This window comes from Gadus chalcogrammus, chromosome 8, assembly GCF_026213295.1.
Source record: "Gadus chalcogrammus isolate NIFS_2021 chromosome 8, NIFS_Gcha_1.0, whole genome shotgun sequence".
Classification (NCBI taxonomy): domain Eukaryota; kingdom Metazoa; phylum Chordata; class Actinopteri; order Gadiformes; family Gadidae; genus Gadus; species Gadus chalcogrammus.
Window position 1 is genome coordinate 19,273,241 of NC_079419.1, and position 18,714 is coordinate 19,291,954.

At 46.2% G+C, this 18,714-nt stretch overlaps 1 protein-coding gene across 1 annotated transcript; it reads left to right on the top strand.

The window, feature by feature from the left end:
• Positions 1–528: 528 nt before the first annotated feature.
• On the top strand, positions 529–18,591 carry LOC130387919 (uncharacterized). The gene is made up of 15 exons (XM_056597211.1): positions 529–664; positions 1,578–2,679; positions 3,709–3,857; positions 4,035–4,206; positions 4,429–4,479; positions 4,882–4,992; positions 5,467–5,492; positions 7,233–7,887; positions 8,855–9,058; positions 10,086–10,244; positions 13,648–13,808; positions 13,945–14,208; positions 15,393–15,564; positions 15,717–15,758; positions 15,936–18,591. The coding sequence occupies exons 2-15, from the start codon at positions 1,579–1,581 to the stop codon at positions 16,032–16,034; spliced, it is 3,366 nt and encodes a 1,121-aa protein (XP_056453186.1). The 5' UTR covers positions 529–664; position 1,578; the 3' UTR covers positions 16,035–18,591.
• Positions 18,592–18,714: the final 123 nt, after the last annotated feature.

An 18,714-nucleotide genomic window follows, 5' to 3' on the forward strand; every position in this document is an offset into this window, starting at 1 on the left:
GCTTCTCCCGGGTCGCCCTGCATGTACAGAACTGGGCGCTTATCAAGGCATGTGAGACACACACCAGGCACACACACACACACACACACACACACACACACACACACACACACACACACACACACACACACACACACACACACACACACACACACACACACACACACACACTCACACACACACACACACACCATGCACACACACACACACACACACACACACACACCGCACACACACACACACACACACACACACACACACACACACACACACACACACACACACACACACACACACACACTCACACACTCACACACACACACACACACACACACACACACACACACACACACACACACACACACACACACACACACACACACCATGCACACACGCTCTCTCTCTCTCTCTCTCTCACCGGCCAACCGGCACACACACACACTGAGCGCTTAATAACGCGTGTGAGTCACCTGAGAGGAGGGCGGTGGGGCGGGGGGGCGGGGGGTTGCTGCGTTAGTCCAGTACAGAGGGCAGCCATTTTACACACCAGCCTCTGTGTCCACTCCCAGACAAGGACACACACACACACCAACAAACACACTCCCAAGTTCTACAGCTGTCATGGACCAGGAAAGAGTCAGGGGCTGGGCTCTACCCTACCAAGGTAAACAATAACAACAACTACAATACAAGAAACAATACTAGGCCTAGTACCAGAAAGAGTGGTGTCATGTTATTTTAATGTCATGTTAGTTTTAATTTTGTTTCAATGCTGTCAACTGAATAACACCATGTGTAGAAATAAGGTAACATAACGTGACACGATGAATAAAAATCAGTTGTAACAAATAAAAGTAACTCCAATGTTCAAACGACGTATTCACAGTCCTCTTTGAATACCTCATTCTACGTTTACCTTATTTCGACACTTTACTTCTATACTTATTCTATTTATATCGTTCTGTTGATCAGGGGTCAATGTACCACCCTCGTGTCTACTGGAATGTGCTAAGCTTGAACCGGAGCGTGGGGAGGTGTGTGTCCTCGGTGAGGCGTCCCTTAGTGAGCGTTTCCTTAGCGCTGTGTCAGCGAGGAGCTCGGAGAGACGCTCAGAGCCCCAGCAGGGCGCCTAAACCCTCTCTCTGACGCCCACGGCGAGCCACGGCTCATGTGATGAATGGGTTCCTCTCCTGCCGGAGGAGACACAGCCATATGCTGCTAATGGTTTGGTGGATATAGAAAGAAAAGCACGTGGAGGAGTTGTCATTTAAGAGAAGGTAGATAGATTATCATCGGAGCTTTAAAGGGATACATCGAGGTGTCTGTAAATTGCGATTATTTGTCTAGCCCACATTCAGACGAGTTGATTGCTTTTGGTTTTCATCTATCAACCTGTTTATATGTCAACGTTATACGCACATATTTAGAATTGGTCTTATCAGAACAACATGTCTATTTTTTTTATTTGGATATGAGTGTTGTTGTTGTAATTTCTACACACTCACCAACAATTAATCTCTTCCATGTCAAACAAAATGGCTTTTTGGAAAATGGCCGCTATGACTAACAACAATCAGCATGAGAAGCTGGAGCCAGCGATTCAAGAAAGGAGACGGTGAGAACATGGCTGAGTCTGCGTCCAGGCCTGGCAATGCACCTACCCCCGTTTGGGTGTCACACACGCCCATCCCGGACCACCTATCAGACGTGGTTGAGGACGACCCTGCAGACTCCTCTGAATACACATCCAGCACTCCGGATAAAAACATGAAAGACAGACTCAGATCCCTGCTTCCCAAGACCCTGGGGAGATCCATCCGGAGTTGGACGAAGGGGCGTGAGGATGTGAGCTCCGGGGGGGAAGAGATCCCCCCGGACGGCACCAGGGTGAGCCCCCCCGTGAGCCCCCTGATGGAGCGCAGGCTCTGGGACGGCCAGGGGGACGAGGGCTCCGGCTCTCTGGCCACCTCCAGCCAGAGGTCCTACAAGCCCCTGCTGCGGGACAACAGGGACCTGTACGCCGGCGAGGAGTCCATCCTCACCAGCATCCACCCGGCCGAATACTACGCCGAGAAGGTGGAGTTGTACAAGCTCAAGTACTCCTACCTCAAGTCCTGGCCCGGGCTGCTGCGGCTGCTGGCCGGCATGGAGCTGCTGTTCGGGGGCATGGTGCTCGCCTGCGTCATCGCCTACATCCAGAAGGACAGCGAGTGGGACGACTCCTACGGCATGACCAACGGTTACTACAACAACGGCCAGGGTCTGTCGGGGTACTCCTACGGGGGGCCCATGACCCCCTTCGTCCTGGCCGTGGCCGGCCTGTCCTGGGTGGTGACGCTGATCCTGCTGGTGCTTGGCATGACCATGTACTACCGCGCCATCCTGCTGGACTCGGCCTGGTGGCCGCTGACCGAGGCCCTGGTCAACGTGGGGCTGTTCCTGCTCTACATGGCGGGCGGCATCGTGTACGTCAACGACCTGAACCGCGGCGGGCTGTGCCACATGACGGTGGGACACAACCCCATCGTGGCCAACCTGTGCCGGGTGGACGGCGGGCAGATGGCGGGCACCACCTTCATCTTCATCGTCATGCTGATGTACCTGGTGGGCTTCATGGTGGCGCTGAAGATGTGGCGGCACGAGGCCAGGCGGCGCGAGCTGGAGAGCTTCAGGCTGGAGGTGAACCGCTGAGAACCAGAATCAGAGTCACTTTTTGTACAATAGAGTACAATTCTTAGACTTGGTTCCTCAACAGTCACGTAGCAGCAAAAATAAAAGATAAAGTAATAAATAAGGTACAAATAAGTAAAATATTTAAAAGATATGTTGCACAAGTGTTAGTGGTACCAGCCACGGTTGATTGTGGTGCAAAAATGCAGAAATATGTATTTAAATAATCTGTTGTTGTAGTTGGTTTGGGGGTAGTGGATTCCTCCAGGAGCCTGACGGCTTGGGGAAACCGTGTGTGTGGTACAGTATTGAAATAGTTATTATTTATAGTTCTTTTTTAGATACATTTCAATAATGAACAGGCTGTGGTTGGGAGATAGACTGTGGACGTTGGGGTTTTACCCAGATATCCCCCCCCCCCAATTGTCTGTTATGTGTCTCCTTTAACATCCAAACACACTCACCTTGGCCACAAAGAATAATCCCTCACCAACAAAATTCAACCACTCACCAATCCACCCCCAAAAAACCATAACGCACAAAAGCACTGTGCCTTGTGGCTACACTAACACCGCTGCGTACGCAATCAATTGTATGGTCATGGTGTTATGAAGACGTTATGATTCATCTGAGAACCTGCGCTCTGATGGTCCCAGCATGCGGAGCCTACCATGTGAGGGACAGGAAGCTGAGTCACAGAAGACGACTGCAGAGTGCAGTGAGGGCATCACCACACGGCGCTTTGAACGCTATTCTGGGTCTGTGTGTCATACCTGCCACCAGGTTTATATGGCTTAGTAACACAGTGCCATGGCCCGGGAAGGCAACACAGAACTTTTTTTTCAGAAAATACTTAGCATTACTGGGTTATGCATTTTTTATTAACCTTGACAGACTCACTTTTTGAGGAAATGCTAATATGAATGTCATGAGCAACTCTGTATTATGTTACGTTCATAGTTTATAGTTTTGATGAAAGTCACCTAAATGGTACTTCTAGACTGCTCAGATCTGATCATACATCTTACTTCATGGCAGGAAGAACATCCTCACACCATCCCAATGTCTAAAAAGAAACCAAAGAAAATCTCCTTTAAAGATGATGAAGGTTACACCAGCAAGAAACCACACTCACAGGACTACAACACCCCGAACTACAGCACTCCCATCAAGGCCGACTACGTCATGTAAGTGTTGCTATTCTTTCATCTAAAATCATGCCTACATTTTTATTTGACATTTTGGTCTTTTTTATTTTGGTCAGTGACGGTTTTCTAATGCATGCAGCCTTCTAAAGACTTCAGCCACCGCTTCTGTGAGCATTTAAAAATGACATGCAAAATGTAATTCCTTATTGTATCCAGGAAGTACCCGGAGATCACCTCGGCTGAGGAGCGGGAGAGATACAAGGCCGTGTTCAACGACCAGTACCCGGAGTACAAGGACCTCCACAGAGACATCACTAACACCTTGCAGAAGTTTCAGGAGCTGGACGACATGATGGACAGCCTCCTCCGGAACAACAGCAGACGAGACGTGAGAGAAGGCATCTCTGTGTATTAGTGTTGGGCCCTTGTAGGATACAATGTGTGTAATGAGTGTCCCAAACTGTGGGGGACATTTCAGCTACTTCAAATATCTGTGTTACTGAAATGACAACCAAAATAAAAGACACATGTATTATATGACAGCATTGTGAAAATGTAATGTGAAGTTGCTGCATGTGTAACAGTTTGCTCACCTTTGTCTACCCCGTAGGAACAGGAGAGAATTCAAAGAATGTTGCTCACATATGAAGAGAAGAAGAAGGTGAGCAATACACTCTCTCTACTCCTTCATGTACGCAAACTACACCAAACAAATATCGTAATTCTTAATTCTTAGCCAGGTTATATTTTCTTTCAAATAAAGCTGTCCACTGGTGAGGATAATATTGCTGACTTTGAGACGAATGGGGTTTCTTGAAATCCACATTACTGACTGCATGTTTACCTGGGCTCACTGTGGGCTAGGAGGATCAAAACAGAAAGAATGACCGAATGAATGCTTGCATGAAAGAATGCATAAATAAAAGGAAGAAAGGATGAAAGAATTAAAAAAATAATACAAAGAGGGAATTAATGAAAGAAAGAATGGAGGAAATAAAGAGAACCAAACGCAAGGAAAAACAGCAATGCATGTGTGTGACAGGGATGTGTGTGTTCTCTACAGGACCCTGCTTTCCTGGAGAAGAGGGAACGCTACAGGTACATGAAAGACAAGCTGAGCCACATCAAGAACAGGATTCGAACCTTCGACACCATGGAGAGCCGTGGCATGACGGCGAGATGACTCAAGGAAAGAGGGCCGAATGCATTGTTTGATTCCGAAATCTCAGCGCTGTGCTGTTTCAAATGCTTATTCATTAGTGTGTGAATAATCTCTCTTGGTGTCACAATTTCAAAGAAATGTTGTATTTTTGTAATAAATATTCACATTATGAACAATTCCATTTGCTTCATTGGTCCACGGCTTTAAGCCAGAAACATGTGGTCTGTTAACAACCATTAGCTATAGCCTACATGATACTGGCGTAAGATAAGATAAGATAAGATAAGATAAGATAAGATAAGATAAGATAAGATAAGATAAGATAAGATAAGATAAGATATACTTTATTCATCTCAGCAGAGAATTCTTTTTTTTTTTTTTTTTTTTGGTAAAAGCTTAATTGAGAGGATTTCTTTCAATAACAACAATAAATAAATGTCTTCATGTCTTTTATCTATCCTTCATCCTCTCTCATGTCATTTTTAGCTCCCCACACTACTGGATGCTGTCAGGTATTCGCCTGCTTGAAATGGGTGGGGATTGCATGCATAACGGTCGACCTTTGGAAATATGTGCACGGTCTAGGGGCCTGCAAGCATACGGAACACTCACCCGGGATGTTCACCTGGGCTAAATATTACTGCTTCGTTTTCGTCATGAATTTTTTTAAATAAAAATAAGGTGGTGCTGTTAACCCGGGGAAAATATTACCGGTTCGTCTTCGTCATGAAAAATTGATAATAAAAACAATGCTCTCACCTGAGACCGGTGTCGTCCCTCTGCGCGACTGCGCATGCGCGGGGCATCGCACCGGGCCAACGTGAAGACCGCTCGTTACTTTTCAAGAAGTAAAACATCTATGATCACCAATTAATTACTTAAAAGGAGATTTAACGAGGACGTGACATTGACCGTTGATTTTCATTTCCAGGCGGTAGAAGTTTCCATGGACTGTTTTCATGGACTAACCTTATTGGTAGGTTCTTGTTATGTGGTCCTTGATAATTGTTCGTACTATTTTCTAGTAGGCCTATATATTATTCGTCTATTATTATATTATCATCGTCCTACTAACAAATATTATGGAAATTATGTTACGTGTTTTGAGGAAAAGGGCAATTTAAATGTATAGTCAGCTTAATTGAGCCAGAATCGAATAAGAAGCTGCAACTCTTGATCTGCACCCCACCGTATTGATGTGTATTATATCCTATATATTATATATTAGGACTATCTGTCTGGAGTTAACGGGAAGTCTCGATGCAGAGGTGGCAGCAGGACCTCCAGCAGACGGGAGAGTTAATGCTGAATGATCTGTGTGATAGTGACCGTTAGATCCCCCCCACAGTACTTTGCATGGCTGGCTTTATCTGTGGAGGCGCCATTGCGACTATAACTTACTTTTGCTTATAACAACCTGACACTCAGATGACCCTCACGGGTAAAGTCTGTCCAAAGAACACGGCAGTGGTTCACATTGCAGTCAACAACACGCATGGCTGCCCCAGCCGCCTCCTCTCTGCTGTTGGTCTGAATTATTGAAGGCTGCTGGGTTGAGTTCTGCAGGACTGTGTGGGTCAGTGACAGACAGGCCGCGGTGGGGAGGGCTAGGAGGACTGAGAGCTCCTCTGCTGAATCCTGGGTCCACAACATCATATTCAAATGAGATTGTATGCTAAACAGTTGGTGGTTTAGGTCAGCCACAGCAAAAACTTGCATGATCAACATATCGTGTTCTCGCTCAAGGAAGATGATAGATCATATTGCTTTATTGTTGTTGTTTCTATACAATTTTCTATCTGTCCTCCTTTTCAGCAATCTATATCCGTTTATCCATCCACCTACCTAACTATCTCTGTCCATCCATCCGTCCACCGATCCATCAATTTATGGTTCCATCCATCAAATAATCCCAATCCAGCTATTATTGTTTGATTATTCTTGTTCTTGTTCTTCTTGTCCTTCTTGTTCTTGTTTTTGTTCTTGTTCTTCTTCCTCTTCTTCCTCTTCTTCCTCTTCTTCCTCTTCTTCCTCTTCTTCCTCTTGTTGTTGTTGTTGTTGTTGTTGTTGTTGTTGTTGTTGTTCTTCTTCTTCTTCTTCTTCTTCTTCTTCTTCTTCTTCTTCTTCTTCTTCTTCTTCTTCTTCTTCTTCTTCTTCTTCTTCTTCCTCTTCCTCTTCCTCTTCCTCTTCCTCTTCCTCTTCCTCTTCCTCTTCCTCTTCCTCTTCTTCTTCTCCTTCTCCTCCTCCAACAGGCCTTTCCTTCCTCCGTCCCCCGGCCGGCGTCGTATCCATGACCACCGGGCCACCATGTACGAGCCCCAGCAGTACGACAGCCCACCGGTGTACAGCCCCCCGTACAGCGCCTCCCTCAGCCTCTACCCCCCTCGGAGCGTCCATTCCCCCCGCAGCGGGCATGCCCCGCACCCCTCCCAGGGGCGGCCCCGGGGCCCGCAGCCGCCCCCCGGCTCCTACTACATGGACGAGCAGGGCGGGGACTACCGGCCCCAGGACTTCCACCGCTGGTTCTCCCCGCCCGGCTTCGTCAAGACCTTCCAGGCCGCCACGGTGATCATGTGCTTCGTGATCTTCGCCTGCGTGGCGTCCACCCTGGTGTGGGACATGCAGGGCCTGGGCTACGGCGGCGGCGGCGGCGGCTACGGCGCGGGGATGGGAGGGGGCGGGGCGGCGAGCGGCGTGGGCTCTGGGTACTACGGCGGCAGCTACGGCTACGCCAATAACTACATGACGCCGTACTCGGCCAAGTCGGCCATGATCTCCATGGCAGCCATCAACTTCCTGGTGGCCCTGGGCTTCCTGGTGGGCAGCTTCTCGCGGTCGCGCGCCACGCGGGGCCGCGGGTTCTACCTGGCCGTGTTCATCTGCGACATCATCCTGGCCGTGCTACAGGTGTGTCTGCCTCGGTGCATGATGGGTAAAGATCCCATATCAGGCTTTTTTAGGGTTAATAATTGCATTTGGGGGTACTACTAGAATAGGGTTACGTGTCTGTATGTTAAAACTATTCTCACAGGATTCGTTTCTGCAAAACCAATTTCAGCATTTTTTTAAATGTTCTGTTTTGTATCATGTGGCTTTAAGACCGGGGTAGCCCACTCTGTTGCGAAACACCTTGCGCGTGTGTCTCCAAGTTCACTTCCCCGAGAAGTTCTAACATTGTGGGTAGCCGGGAGGCGGGAGTTCTGCACTTCAGCAGGGCCCACTGCACAGTCTGACGTCACATTTTTACAGAAGTAACGTTTGAGCGCATACAAGCTGTTTCACACACCTATTGAGGGGCGTACTCCCCCTGGCTCGGACTTAGATTTATATATGCGGCATATAACAGTCAAAAGCAAAGGGAAAAGTTGAAAAGGCATGCTAACACCCCTTTAGACCTTTATCTGGTGTATTTCAGTTCAATTAAGGCTTTTAACAATGTGGATGTTAAAAGCCTTCGGGGTCAACTAACGTGCATGGGGTCACAGGTGTTTGCTTACCTATCAGCTATAAATATTTGATACATTTATGATGAACAAAATGTACTTAAAAGGTTCAGCCACGATAAACAAAAGCAGACTGCCTAATGTTTCGTAGCCTTGAGCGAAGATGATTTTCCAGGGGTGCAGTGCATATAGGCCTACTACTGACGGGCAGATGTTGTTATGGTTCAAACAATATTTGTGGTAAAAAATAATAAGGGGTCTCAAACATTTTCAGAACTAAAATCTGGATCACGTTGGAAAGTATTGTAAACGTCTGAATAATAAGAAATACGTACATATATACGTACATGTATATACAGTATATATATACATATATAGTAATGAAATGACCCTTCCCTTGTGTCTTCCTATTCCCAAACATCTACTTGAAGGGCATCATGGACATCATCTTCGTGATCGGGGTGAACCCCATGTCCCAGAGCTCCCAGAGCATGCTGTACAACCCCATGCTGATGATGTGTCAGAACATCAAGGGGAGCCCCAGCATCAGCGCCGCCGCGGGCTCGGGCTACCCAGGAGGCTTCTCCCTGTACAACCAGTACCTGCACCACTACTGCTACATGGACCCTGAGGAGGTCTGTGTGTGTGTGTGTGTGTGTGTGTGTGTGTGTGTGTGTGTGTGTGTGGTGTGGTGTGGGTGACAATGGCATTGTCAATATCTTGACATTGTCCCAGTTGACTCAGATATGCCAGTTTAATAAATTGTTCCATGATTCTTGGCAAAAAAAAAGGAAAGACAACAAAATTCCAGATTACAAACCATCAAGGTAATGGGTTTCAGAAGCATTTTGATGGGAAAAGCACGATTAATCAAAAAGCTAAACCCGACCATAGCAATAAACATAACCCATGTAAAAAAATATTGATATTAAATGTATAAAAAATGTACAAACAATGACAAGCCAGGTGTCCCACGGTCACTGTAACCTGATCAGCTACTATGCTCTGCCATTTGTTTATTCGTCGCAAAATATAAACCAGCTCATATGGCATCCTTCTTTTAATCCTTCTGGGCTCTAAGAAGCCTCCAGAATTACATTTGAAGATTTCAGTGAAATCTTCAAACGTAATTCCAATATTTACCAGTGTTTTAGCACGGCTCTGGTCGTCGAGCATTTTCAAAAGAGGATGAGGCTTTTTGGGTCGGGTGGAATCTAGTACAAGCTCAGTTGATCCAGTTTGTCTGAGACTTACATGGCTGCAGCAGGGTGAGTTCCAGTGCCAATTTGCTTGAATCACAACAGAAAAGGCATACACAAACGCTGCTACACAGAACGGGAATCTCAAAAGAGAACATACTGCCATTCGCATTGTTTTCATGTTTCCTTCATCTCTGATGACACATCATGGTCATTGAATGGTAGTTCTGTGCACCTGTTCCATTTAGCTCCTTTAAAGAAATATTCACCTCTTGTTATATAGTGATCTAAGGCTAGTCGCAACAGGCCCACTCACAGTCCAAGTCACGTGGCTCTACCCTGATGGCTGCTGGAACGTGAGCCGGGTCCCCTCGGGTTCTGCCCTGCTCTACCCAGCGCTGCTCTGTGCTGGTCTCTTCTGCACCGTTCCCCATTATACCGCCTCCTTCTGCTGCGTCTGCAGGCGGTCGCCCTGGTACTTGGTCTGATGGTCGTGCTGGCCCTGTCTCTGGCTGCGTACTACGCCTACAAGACCCGCAGTAAGATCTGGCGCCATGGCAAGCCCAACATCACCTGGGACCCCCCGCTGGTCGCCCTCCATCCGCAGGACGTCCAGGACTGGGTGAGCTGGATGCTCTCCGTTCTGCTGAACCCATTTTACCATCTGGATGAATGATTCACGTTCTATTTAGGGTTACTTTTATACATCTCATTGTACCTGAATACACAAGGGAAAATAATCTTAGGCTACGGTCCTCAACAGTCACATAGCAGCAACAATACAGGGTAAAGTACAAATATGAAAAAATAAATAGCAGCATAGATCACAATAATAGATAATAATAATACAAATAAAATAAAGTAAGTAATAGTAAGTAGGGAATCTAAGACAGTGGTAATGAGTAATAAGGGATAGTTAAGTGTAAAGTGTAAGTGTAAAGTTTAAGTGTAAAGTGTTCAAGTGGTTGTGGTACCAGTGCAAAAATGCTGTAAATGGAAGTGGATGAATGGATGTGTTTTGCTTGGCTGCAAAAAACAGTAGCGGCGTACAGTATTGTAATAAAGGGATATCCCAACCAATGGATAGTCTATAGACAGTACATTCATTACACAGAAGCATTCCCCAAGCATCCTCACTATTTAGAATCACAATAATTACTGTGATCAATCAAGGGGATGAAAAACAACTCTAAGATAATAACATTTGTTGCTGCGGATGGTTAAACAGCCTGGATACCCAGTGCTGACTGGTGAATGGCTGCAGAGGCCACTGTGCTATGGAGTAGTCAGACAGGGTTAATAAGAAAATGAAGATCATTGTAGCTTTCTGAGGTTCATATTGGGGATGTTGGCCTGTAAACTGATTCATGTTGGCTTCTCTTTGGGCCATTTCAAACCTCAAACCAAAACCTGACCCTTTATAAGCCCACGTTTCCCATGCAAACCTAGGACCACTTGTTGATCACAGAGAGAGGTGGATTCGTCCGAATGAAGGGAAAAAGGCGTTAAATACTATACACATAGAAAGTATAAAGGACTGCGTGCTAGCTTTTGTCTAGAGAAATTTTGCGTGAGGACTCACAATAGATGCAAACAGAAACTAGGCTTTGAGTGTGTGGCTGGTGTCTGGATAATGATGAATGCTGGCAGGTATTGACTCGGAGCATGCTGTTGTTTGTCTTCAGCAAACCTGGTTTCACCCTGACTGATCATTAACCAGGAGATAACACAGAGGCCGTAAACTCACCTGTTAAACCATTGGCTCATAACGCGGTCCGGTTCACTTTAAGTAAGTCTATCTCCTGAGGCATTTAAACATTAATATGTGCCACAGAAGTTTCAGTGGAATAAAACTCATTGTTTTTTATTGCTTCAGACATGCGCTTCCTGTATACTCTTACAAGATGAGGAGGACTTTAACAGTGGCGAACTTCGCCCCTGAACAATGTGCTTAAGGACTCTCCCATACACTACCATGGTGTCCTGAATAGGAGGTTGTTAAATTTACAAAATGGGAGTTTCTTGGGTTCTCTAGTGGAGTGCCTTTAAATGTGCTCTTTAGGCTTCACTTTATCCTTCCTCATAAATACGCAGACCAGGGTTAGTATCTAAGCTCTGTCTTTATTCAAATTTAAAATTTCTAACACTTAAATTTCAACCAATTTGGCTATCATTGTGTGGTTGATGGCTGGAAAATGCAGCCCCACCAGGCCCACGTCAGACTGATTGGACTCTTGGGACAAGTGAGGCTTCTTAAATCATCAACCACACACTCCACAAGAGCATTGTCTTGAAAGACGTGCTGCTACAGTCCACTTTCATTGTTTTTAACAGTTTTTCTGGCACCAATAGTTGGTTTCAAAATGACCATCACAACACTAAAGTTCATGTCTCTCGATGAATATACAGTATGTAGAAATATATCATATTCACCATTTAGGCAACCATTGAGGCCTAGTTGTCCAGTCTTGGTATCTCTTGAAATATAATTGCAGGCCTAGAAAGCACTGGAAGCTTTCAATGATTCAGTCCCTCCCAACTGGGGCCCTTCTTCTATCACAGTGAAGATGCATGCCTTGCATGGAAACCTATATATAATGTATAAGGCATGTATAATATATAAGAGACGTCCAGTCGCCTCGGCACTGCTCAGTGAATACCCACACAACACGGTGGTGCCAAATTATTCACTGTGAAACAGAGTTGCTAAAGATTCTCCCAGATTGGGCTCCTGCTAAATAGGTCATAGTAATTCCCCTCATATTGCGGGGTACTCATTCTATGAAGACACGTGGGGCAGAAACATGGGCCAACTGAGCTAGCTTTTTCATGACTGTTGTGAACATGCTAAAAGGAATAAATAACTGTATTTATTCCAAGGGATGTTTTAACTTAAGTATTTGTGGAAATCGGATAATGAAGCAAACAGAACACAGAGTTCTAGGCATTAATGATTGAACCAGGACTAATTAATGAGGATACCATCTGCAAGAGCGGTGTTGCTAGCACTGGGGTGCATCTTCTGACAAAAGGAATCCAGAAAGCAGGAAAATATGAGGATGGCCTAATTTTAACAATAAGTTTCAGAATTTATGTCTGTACACATATACAATATTCCACACGTGTGTGTGTGTGTGTGTGTGTGTGTGTGTGTGTGTGTGTGTGTGTGTGTGTGTGTGTGTGTGTGTGTGTGTGTGTGTGTGTGTGTGTGTGTGTGTGTGTGTGTGTGTGTGTGTGTGTGTGTGTATTGGGCAGATGGAAGAGCATAGCTATAAATAAAAACGATATGTAAGTTGCCTTTAAAAGACTAAATCAAACAACATCGCCCTATATGCGATTGGGTGAGAATTGCGCTTGTTTTCATATTTCCTTCGTCTCCTTGCGAGCGTAAGCTGAGGAGGTCCCCGGGTTTATCCTCTCTGCTCCTTCTATGGGGGGTTCCGTCCTCCATCTTGGAGACACCAGCCCCACCACTGATTAGATCCATATCAGAGGCTGCCTGCCTCTTCCAGACGCTCCCCTCTCTCCGCCCACTGGCTGCTCAGCCTGTGCGCCCATGACGCCTGCGCTCTAGAAATAGGTCAAAGTCTAGATCAGTCATCAATGATTCATCGTACAACAGCGGCAGTGGTGGTAGACTTCAGATAGTTTGGTATCCTTTATAACACCTTTGGGTGGCGATGTATTCGCTGTAGAGTAGGGTTACCCTGGAATGGGCCTAGATTCTTGGATACGACACTCTTATTAGATGGCATCTTACCAGCGCTGAAGTAACTGTGCTCCTCTGAGGAAAAAGTGTATGTTGAGAAATATTGATGACTTACAGCTGGCACAGTTTGACTCCAGTGTTTTGAGTTATTGATTAATGGGTTGATTTGAAAATGAAGAATGAACACAAAGCAACAGCATGTGGTGGCCTCTCTTCTAGCGTGGGAATGTCACGGCTATAGAGATCAAGTGTGTGTGTATGTGTTTTCCTAATAGATGAGCTGGTTTTGGTCACATGTCCCGCCGCTCTCTGATAGGTGAACCATGTGGGAGAGGGGCGGAGCACCCAGCAGGCCCCGACCGTCGTCCTATCAGAGAGAGCCGCGCCGGACCTCCGGGCTGGGAACGTCTCCGTCGCCCACGGCAACGCGGCACTCGGCGTCTACAGCGAAGCGGGTGCTTACGTCAGCGGCAACAAGTGAGCGGAGGGTTTGATCCGGCCTGACCTCCTCCACCCCCCCCCCCCCCCACCCCCCCTATCCACCCACACACACACACACAGTCAAAACAGCACCATCAGTATCTCTCTTGTTGTCAACGTTGCGACCGCACAGCACCAACAGCCGGGTCCCTGAGCCCCTGTACCAGAACGTGGGGGTCCCGGCCAGCTCCCACGGCTCGGAGGAGGAGGAGGAGGAGGAGGAGGAGGCCAACAGCATCAGGAAGCCCCCCCAGTATGAGGAGAGGGACCGGGGCCCCGAGCGGAGCGGGAGCCCCCCTGCCCGGGACGTGGCCCCGTCCCAGTATGAGAGCGGCTACACGACCGGTGGGGAGACTGGGCACGAGCTGGACCAGTATCTGAGAGATCACCTCTACAGGTTGGCCTCGCTCCATTCAGACGCCATTCATCTTGGCCTCCATTATTCACCACCATCTGGCGCAGCAGCATTCAAAGAGCATTCCTTGCAAATGAATTATATAAATTATTTGTATAGATATATATATTTATTTATTTTAGAATACTTGTTTCTATGGTCTTGTCAGAAAGGGCTTGTTGCTATGGGGGCTGGTTAATATGGTCTTGCCTCCACGGTCTTGTTGCTATGGTCTGGTTGCCATGGTGTAGTTGCCGCAGCCTTGTTGCCATGGTATCGATTTTACATTTGAGTAACAAGTTGTAAAAAGTAGTAAAAAGCCTCAATGATAAAGCTCTCCAAGAGACGATATGTTTTGCATATTCTGGCTGCAACATAGTTTGTATTCTTTTCATTTTCCATCCTTCTTTACATTCAGATAAACATGGAGCAAAGTGAAGAAAAAATACACTTTCAGAGCAAGTGAACCCCCTGTTTCAGGTGGAATTCAACACTATGATTTTAAAAAGAAAAAGTGTGTTTTGGCCCGAGAGTGTTAGGAAAGAGGGGAGCGCGTTACCATTGTTATGACCCATGGCAACTTTATGATGCTTCTTTAGTATCGTCGTTGTGTAACTGTAACTGTAATGGGCGTAATAATAACAATGTTGTATATGAATTCCACCAAACACTGTAGACGTATACTATAGGTGTCCGGGAAGCCTACCCCTCGGACAAGGACATTAAATAAATGGCTGCTCAGTCGGAGCCTCACCACCCACACACACCCTGGCATTTTACGAGTGTCCAAAAAACGCAACTTTCTTGCAGACACTGCAGTCAATTGTTGCCCATACAGAGCTCCACACGTCAACACACACCGCGCCACGGGTTCCCCTCGGTCGTGACGTCAGTGTGCCTCACAAAAGCTACTCAGGCGTCACGAAAGAACGCCACCTGCGTTCCCAGCAGAGTGGAATGGTCACACAGTGCTTTAGGGAGAAAACACAGGGTTTACGCCATTCTTCTTAGGTTGTGGACTAAAACTACACAGATAACTATGGTGTCCATCATATAGGACCAATTACCACGTTTAAAAGGGTTACGGTTTTGGGTTCCCTGGCTCTATAAGCATCAAGCAGTTTGCAATAAACCCAACAAAAGAATGGAAATAAGAAGAATAATGCTGAACGAACACGTGACGGCAGGTTGTACCCTGAGATCACTTCGGAGGAGCAGAGGAAGCGCTACAAAGGGGAGTTTGACGCAGACCTGGCCCACTACAAGAGGCTCTGCGCCGAGATGGACGACATCAGCGCGCAGATCCACAAGCTGGGCCAGGAGCTTGACCTACTGCAGGAGGGCTCAATCAAGTACCAGGTAGAGCGACCCACCTCACGCTTTGAACTTCAACACGTTTTGGTGTAGAAAATAAGAAAATGCTTTGTATGGTAAATCGAGAGAATGATGGAGTCAATGTCGCTGGATCAATGTTTTAGCTACGACTTTCATATAAGTGTGATCTATTGCAGGGTGTCGCAGATGAATACAACCGATTGAAGGACCTTAAAACTGTAAGTTGGGAGAGACGTGTGTGTTGATTATTCATTCTCATTCCTGTAGATAGGGCTAGGCTGAAATGCTCAACAAATTAACAGCCTCTATTGAACATCATTACTACTCCTTTAAATATATGAATGCATGTAACCAAGTTATAATAAATACATCCCCTTTTTGTATTGCTCCACCAGTCGCCAAACTATCAAGGAAAGAAAAAACGTACCAAAGAACTGAGTCAAAAACTCTCCCATCTAAAGCGGCTAGTAAAGAACTTTGACCTTCACGTTTGAGGAACCGGCTACGCTCGAAGACACAGCAGAAAGCGGAAATGAGGGTGACTGCAAATGTTCTTTTTTGATGGTGAACTCTGTAAATTACTTTGGAATTCATCGGTTTTGCCGAAGCTCAATAGCTTTGAACTGTTGTGAGTTCCCATTATAAACCCCATTAATAGCAACAGACATTCCAGAACGTACCAGTGGAAACCGAAATGCAAATGTAAGGCAGAAACGTACTTAATGTGTAGGAGGCCTCCCTCAAGCCTGATACTACTGCAAAGGGTTTAGCTTTTTGGAGAAGCAGAATAACAAAATGCTAAGTTTATTGGAAAATGTGATGTCAAAGAAAACATGAAACTCACGAGTCTACCTCTACTGCCCTGGGCCACATAAGTGTTTATTTTGTGTTAATACTTTGCAAGTGCAGATTAATGGAAAACACAAAGCACGTGATGTTTTGAATCTTTAATAATGCTTTCATACACTTAAAATTTTAAAACTAGAGAACTAAGAACCCAAAGATATAGGAAAACATTAATTGTACATCTTGTTTTTTTCCTCAGGGGATTTAGAGTAAAACAAATCAAAATCAAAATGCAATAAAGGGTATTGCCGAGAATCATTTATGTATCCTTACACGTTACATTTCAAATCATTGGCATTTTAAAACGATGCTCCACTTTTTTACTTGCATCATAAATACATACAAAAATGTATGTCAATTTGGTAGTGATTTCATTGTTTTGGCTATCGTCAGCCTCCAAGGAAAGCCCTGGTGTGCAACTACAATAGACTTCAGGACCATAGGGTCCAACAGCCTCTGCAGCAACGCATTGTTTGAACACACAAGTAAGTGTCGCTGTCACCATCCATTAAATACTGACTTTGGTGGTCTCAAGACCCATTTCGCTCTTTTTCGACATTAGACCAGAAAGCAGAGGTATTTTGATGTAACATATCGACAATAAAACAACAAAAATACATTAAAGAGGACAACAGTTAACCAAAATATCAAATGTTGAAGAATCCATTTTACAGACTTACATTCTAAAGAATGAACATTAGAGATAAAAAAAAAAATACAACAAAAAAAAGATTTTCACATGCAGTAGAAGAAGTCGCCCTTAATATATTTAGATATATACACAGAGAATACTTGTTTCAAGTTTCAACCCCTGCCCAACAAACTAGCAGAACCAAAACCTAAGCGACAGATATCAGGGCGTTCGAGCATCTTCTACCATTGGCCTGCAGAGTTTTTGTTCAATGGAAATTCCTGCAGTAGTTGCAAATATCTGCCCGTTACGCATTCAGCCCGAAGACGCACGCTATCCTTAGCCTCTCCATTATCTTTAAATCACAGAGAAATCCAGTTTGAGGAACAAGTCCAAACTCTCGTTATGGGAGGGGTGGTGGGGTCCATTTAAAAGATGGAACACGGATGGCCTTTTTTTTTTTTTTTTCCTACATCAATTCATAACGAAAAACAAGGCAGTGGTCTAAAAGGAAGGCGGCTCGTGGTGAACAAGGAGTACGGAGGTTTGAGTTTAGGAAACATCAGTCTGAAATTCATTCTGAAATCCTGTGAGGTAATTGTCAGTTTGTCATGAAAATTGTCACCTGTTCTCGTTAGTTATGTTTTGTTTTCAGAGAACAGCGTTGGTGCAAGCCCTGTGAAAGAATGTTAATGTAAAAGTTCTGCTGGCCAAGCAGTCATTCCATGGCATCCCACCAAGTCTTCTCTCCCTAACCGATAGCTTCATCATATCTATTAAGATACCCACTCTCATAATGATAAAATAGACTTTGGTACATTTCTTCTTATCCCTCTCGTTTTTAAGTTTCCACTTTTCCACGCCCAACCACCCCCCCCCCCCACCCCCACAGTGTCAGTTGCTATAGGAGTTCATCCAAGGAGAACCACAGCGTTCCTCTCTTAAAGCACAATGTCCTTTAACAGAAGCCTCCTGCGGACCCTTAAGAACTTGCAGCGTGTGGCCCCCTTCTCCCCTTCAACCGGTTCATCGTCCGTTCCAGTCTGTTGCCGTGTTCATGTCCATGGTCAGCACTGATAAATATCAGTCTATAAAAAAGGAACCAAAAATTGTAGCAAAATATCTACAATGGAGACAATGGTTAAGGGGTACGAGCAGAGTTTTCCTTTGGGGGTTGCGAGAACGTTCCGCCCTCCCTCGGCATTAGGGAACGCTGCATCCTTAGTCGCCGTGGCGAATTGTTGTTGACATGACGTGGGGTCACAGGGGGCCCCAGCGGGACCGACCTGGCCTCCGTCCCGGGACCTGGCAGCGGACACGGCGCCCTGGCACCAAGAGGCTCCCAGGCTGGCACCGGTTCAGAACCAGGGGCGGGGCCGGGGGCGACTCTGTGTTCACCGTGTACCGTGACGACGCGGGGAGGAGAGGGATGAGCGAGCGCTCGCGCTACAGTACGGCGCGGCGGCCAGCTGGCAGTGGCGGGAGGACGCACCGCGCCCCACAGATGGCGTGGCCGTCGAGTCACGAGGGTTCCTGTTGGTCCATGTGCGTCACAACCCCCCACGAGACGGAGACCTCACCCATCGGGCGGCCGGGAGGGAGGGCACGAGAGCGAGGGTAGGAAGGTGTACTGGGAGGAGAGGGGGTGGGGGGGTGGGTGTGGGGGGGGGAGAGGAGGGGTGGGTTTGGGGGGGGGG